Source organism: Carcharodon carcharias, chromosome 2, assembly GCF_017639515.1.
Source record: "Carcharodon carcharias isolate sCarCar2 chromosome 2, sCarCar2.pri, whole genome shotgun sequence".
NCBI classification, from domain to species: Eukaryota; Metazoa; Chordata; class Chondrichthyes; order Lamniformes; family Lamnidae; genus Carcharodon; species Carcharodon carcharias.
The window spans coordinates 66,443,445-66,449,444 of record NC_054468.1 but is presented as its reverse complement, the minus strand read 5'-3'; the positions used below and the strand labels follow the sequence as shown (position 1 = coordinate 66,449,444).

General features: G+C 38.6%; 1 protein-coding gene across 2 annotated transcripts in view; it reads right to left on the bottom strand.

Moving 5' to 3' along the window:
* Positions 1-2,103: 2,103 nt before the first annotated feature.
* Positions 2,104-6,000, bottom strand: part of dock10 (dedicator of cytokinesis 10) — a 377,754-nt gene continuing 373,857 nt past the window's right edge. For both annotated transcript variants that reach the window (XM_041212097.1, XM_041212105.1), the window contains exon 56: positions 2,104-3,280. In XM_041212097.1, coding sequence (XP_041068031.1) covers positions 3,155-3,280 — 126 coding nt within the window. In that variant the 3' untranslated portion in view covers positions 2,104-3,154. The remainder of the gene's footprint in view (positions 3,281-6,000) is intronic.

Below are 6,000 nucleotides of genomic sequence, written 5' to 3'. Positions count from 1 at the left end.
CCAGAGTTGGCTGCACGCCCGCCAAATTGTCAAAGACCTGTTAAGGCCATTAATAAACTAATTAAAATAATTGTCAGGATTGCCTGTCCCACCTTAAGGTTGGCGGGAAGCGAAAATCCTAGGCGGCCTTCGCATTTTTCATGAAACCTCATCCACGGGCGGGATGTGGTCTCTTGAAGGGTTTATTCATTAAATAAAATTTTTAATGAAAATTCATAAACATGTCTCAGCTCATGACCCTAGGACATGTCTGAATAATTTTATTGTTTTATTTTTTCCATCTTTATACTTGAAATTAATCTCCCTGAGGCAGCTGCGTGCCGCGGGGGAGATTTCCACACACTTTCCCTCCCCTCCAGCCCGTACAAGTAGTGCTGAGTGCCACCCGGCACGTGTCTCTCTCTAGGTGGGCCTTAATTGGTCTGCCCACATAAAATGGCAGTATGCAGCCAATCGTGGGCGGTGATTCGCTCCGTGCCTGCCTGCTCCCGTCCGACCTGCCCGATGGGGAGAAAATTCACCCCTATGTGGAGAGAGTGCTGATTGGTTGGCAAGTGGCCATGGAGAATGCACCAGTGATGGTGACTGCCAATTAACTGCCAAGAATTGTTTGAAATTTAAATCAGGCAGCTTGACCCTGCTTGGTCAAGGTATTGTCCTGAGGAATGATTCAGCGAATGGCTGTCACTTATTTTGTTTAGCTGAAATGGGCGCAATGTTTGTACATATTCTTTCTGTCTGCAAAGAACAGGGCCCAGTTATTAATTTATGTAGCTCCCAGTACATGCAAACGCACCACATTGCAAGCCTGACTGACAATCTTAAATTGGTTGTCAGCGCCATTCTTAGCAAAGTAGCACTCTCTTCACATGAAGTATACATCATTGTTTTCTCCTTATATTGGTATTCTTATGAAGTATCTTGATGAGTGTTGTGGCAGAGTAGATGGTAAGTGCTAAGCTGCTCAAATCCCAAAGGGAAACTTGAAATAGCTGCCATAACTGTTGGAATTTGTACTTTGCTGCTGAATTCAAGGCACGCACTTCAAAATAATGAGCCCACCAAAACTTAGAGGTTTTTAACAAAACTAAATTAAACACTTATTAATTGAAGAAAAAGGTTTTTGAGCACATAAATAGGTCTGCAAATTACTACTATAATAACTCCTAAATCTCCTAATTAATCTGGATCCCAGCTATGCCTCCATTAAGGCAACAGTGAAATAACAGATTTCAACAGACACAAGCAAAGCACACCCTGGACAGTGATATTCAAAGTGAATTCTTGTAGCTTCAGTTCCTGTAGACCACAGCTTGATGCATAGAAGCTGGAGGGTTTTCCCACCTGTTAGTTCTTAAAATGCCTTCTCCTTACACATAACCTCATCTCCTTTATACATGTTTTTCCCTTTTTAATGTAAATCCCATTGTTCCAATATGTCTTTGTAACTTTACTTTTTTCATAATATAAATCTTTCATAACCCTCATATAATCAATAATCTTTGGGAAAAAATGAACACAGTTTGGGTTAGCCTCTTAAAGCTATGTGTAACACCTTACCAACTCTTTGAAATTCGCTACCTGGTTTATCTACAAATGCAAATGTTCCTCACACCTCACATTCTAAAACTTCAGCCATGTTTACGTATTTAGCATTTCAAACCTAACTTCTCTTTTGATAACTCAAAAAACTCCACACTAGCTGTCTGCAATTCAATTATACCCCATCCCACACACACAACCTCACACAGAGAAATTAATCCAAACCCCACTATTAACGTACCTTTACAATAAGCCACAATAATATTATGAAAATTCTTATATTTTCATGACAAGTGCAAGACGAAAATCTCAGACAGTCTCTTTTTCAGCAACATATGTTGCCTTTAACATAGAAAGCAATTCAGAAAGCAGCCACTCCTACTTATATTAGTAATGCATTCATAAATGTACATGAATGCATGCTTACACATGCTGAGCTCTCTTATGGCTCTAAGGGTGTGATTCACAGCTGGATAATAGAGATGTTGTTACTGAAGATCACACAATACATCAGACAGTCTTGGATGAATAGCACAATAAAAGTAACATCAAAGTGAGGTGCCTGAAAACTGTGCCGCAACACATTTTATTTATTGTTAACACTTTTACTGGTGAGAAGATGTAGCTAACAACGAACATAGGAAACACAGCATTATTGAAGACAAATAAAATGCTGCCAAATGCAAGTATAAAACAAGAGCATGTTCACAGTACCTCACATAGCTTCCAGAAACTGGGCCACAACTTAAAATAGTCATTAACAATTATTTACCAAAACAAAGCAAACACTTTTGCATAGACTAGGATATTTATAAGTATTAGCAGGCAGAAGGCCATGATGTTTAAACATATATCTAATCAGATTGCATTCATGAGCCAAGGGCTTGTGGCTCATGCTTTATTGTACCAGCTAAACTCTGCAATTAAAAGTTTAGCTTTGAAAGTCGGCCATTATCTATTAGTCCTTTACATATACATCAGAAGGGAGACTACAGATTACAGTATCCCATTGCTAACCTTCGTGCTTTACGGTACTATTATTTTCCTTTGCGTGGTGTTTTCAGCATAGATTTGTAAAAATAAATTTTAAAAAGTTTCCAGCATATGTACACAAATACTTTACATATTTTATTTTTAAAAAATTGTTACTTTGCTGTTAAATTTCTCATCAGTATGTCCATTCAAAGTCATTGTAAAAGATTTATTTTACATATTAATGTCAATATTTACAGTTAAAATAGCAAATAAAAGCATTTCAACATCTTCAAAGGTTAAAAAATATCAATATTTCCATTTAAAACAATACTAGCAAACAAAACATTAGGTGCCATACAGCTTACTGGAAGAACTGTACATTCATATTTTATCCATTACACATATCTAACTTGGTGTAGTAAAGATCACTGAACAATAACAACTCAAGTAAATAGTGCAGATACTGCAGGTACATTGCAAAAATAAATCACAAGCTGGACTTTGTAACTGTTCAATATAATAAAAGAATTCTATTTTATTTTACAGAATACATTTAATTTGCAGCTTGTAACATTTCCAGTATCAAAGATCTGACAACGGCTATAATTTATGGTAATTTATTGAAGATAAAGTGATATTATTCAGAATTTGATGCAACTGTTATGCCTGGTAAGTTGTTCAAAGTGGTGGTTCTACTGATTACTCGGTGCATGTGCTGCTTTTCCAGTCCTTGCTGCTTTGTCATGTCCTCCCCGTACACAACCTGTTTTTTAATGCAAAACAATAAGAAAAGTTTTTTTTTAATAAGAGCTCCACTTCTTAAAATCATGCATCATAGGAAAACAGTTGGGGTGGGGATAAGGGGCTGCGGGTGCAGTGCTTCTTCCCAGAGAACTTGCACAATTAAACCAAATTCAGTGCTGCATGATGCATATGGGATAAATGTAAGGAGTGACACCTTATATAAAAGAACTGAAGTTAAACAGAAGTGTTATAACTGAGTGGAAATGAGTTGTTAAAAACAAGTGGAACACAAAATAGCTACCATGTTCCATTAATAATGCCTCAATATATTTTTTAGCAAACAAACAGAAGCAGTTGTGAACATAGACTTATGTTGACACAATGCTCTACATGTTTGAAATGAAATGTGTGCCCATTAAATGGACTACTACCCACTATAATTCTTCAAATTCAATTAAATGATGAAAGTGGCATGCATCACTCTTGGTTGCTTGAAATGATCCAGCAACATAAAGGTATAATACAAGCCTATTGGATAAAGCTATTTCTTTGCAAGTTATCTGCTGATGAACTTACAGCAGATGGCATAGCTTACTTAACAGCCCCTTTTGTGAAGCAGGGCAGGAAAGATGTCTCTCTAGTGATAGATAAAAGGAGGTGTAGATCTCTCAACAAATCCTTGTCTTGCAACAGTCACAGATGTAAAGATGCTTCAGGTGTTTTCTCACCTGTATTTATTTCCCCTCCCCCATGACATTTGTCTCTCATCTAATCATACAGTACTATTGGAGTCCCAAAGAAGTTCCCATTTTCACTTACCTTTTATGGTGTTTTCTAACCTGTATTTATTTCCCCCCCACCCCCCTGACATTTGTCTCTCATCTAATCATACAGTACTATTGGAACCCCAAAGAACTTCCCATTTTCACTTATCTTTTATGGTACTATAAATTGCAGCATCAACCAAGCATAATTTAAGAAAATACTGGCAAAGGCAATCATTCTCTTGCAATGCAACTATAACATGGAGCATGATAAATAAAATCCAAAATGAAATTAAGAACAAGTCTTTCTGCATATTTTTTTAGAAAGACTGAGCGTCTCTCCTCATTGAGATGGCATGTGGTTCAATTAAATTGCATGTACCAGCTTTAGTCATTTCTATTTTTTCCGGTCATCGTAGGTTGTCTTTTGATTCGACGATGATGTCTTCTCAGGGTCACATATTTCTGCCGTGGGTCTTCATTTGACTAAAAATACCGATTCTCAACCCACAGAGCTTCGAGCACAAGGGGCAGGATGCCCCACAATGTAGAGGGAAATGTGTGCCCATTAAATGGATTACTACCCACTATAATTCTTCAAATTCAATTAAAGGATGAAAGTGCGGGATTATTTCCTTTTCTTTCTTTCTCTGCCACTGCTCTGCATCATCAGTATGATGTTGTGACTCAAAAGTGTGATGAAGCTTGATGGACAAGTTGTTGCCATTTTGAACAATTGGTAGCAAACTCCTCCCAGTCATGAATGTCAATGCTGCTGCCCTTCAATGAGAACTTCAGTGTGTCTGCAATGCATTTTCTTTGTCCTCCCAATGAAACATTGACCATTTGAGTGTTGAGTAAACAGGGCCTGACAGGGGAGATGCTTGTCAGCCATCTGGATATAGCATCCTGTCTATTGAAGTTGATTTTTCAGGAGTTTGGCTTGAATGCTTGTGGATGCTTCAGGCAGGACAAACTAGAGTTTGTTTGATGGTCCTCCCATTGAATCCCGAGGATGTGGTGGAGGCACTGCTGATGAAATTTCTCTCGATCTCTTATGTGTCACTGATAGACAGTCCAGGTCTCACTGCAGCACTGGAGTGTGTTGACGACAACTGCTGTACACCCTAGAACTTTTATTAACTAGTGCAGATCTTTGTTGTCAAACATTCACTCCGGTAGTTTGTAGAAGGTTGAGCTGGCACAGCTGATCCAGTGTTGGACCTCCTCATCAATGGTGACTTTTTGAGAGAGGTGGCTGCCAAGTTATGAAAAGTGCTCAAGATATTCCAAAGGCTCTCCTTCTACACATTTGGCGTTCTATTTGGCTGACCAGGGTGTGGGTTGATATATGAATTTTGTTTTGGCAACATTCAAGGACAGGCCGAGTTTCTTGTATGCAGAATTGAAGAGATCAAAAGCAGCTTGCAAATCTGGTGCAGAGTGGTCAACGACACTGCAGTCATCCACAAACTGTAGATCATGTCTTTTTATGGTGGTCTGTTTAGTATTGGCAAGGGAGCGACTAAGGTTATAGAGTTCTCCATCTAGGTAGTATTTAATACCAACATCAGAGGGCAGTCGATCTTTGACGAGTTGATTGGTCACTGTCAGGTAGATTATAAATAGAATGGAGGCCATCACACAACTTTTCCTGGTCCAGATTTTTAAGGCATCTTATTCTGATCTCGCTTCAAGACAGTTGCAGTCATATTATCATGAAGCAACTGCAGGATTATGATGAAGTTTCTTATACATCCAAATCATTGGAGCACAATCAAATGCTATGGTCAGGTAGGTGAATGCAAAGAAGAGTTCCTGCTGCTGTTCTTGACATTTTTCTTGGATTTGTCTGGCAACAATGACCATGTCAGTGGTTCGCCTGGAAGATCTAAAGCCAGGTTGAGTCTCTGAAAGGATTTCCTCAGCCAAAGGTGATTGAGGAGAATGCATGTCAGGATTTCCCCCGCTATGG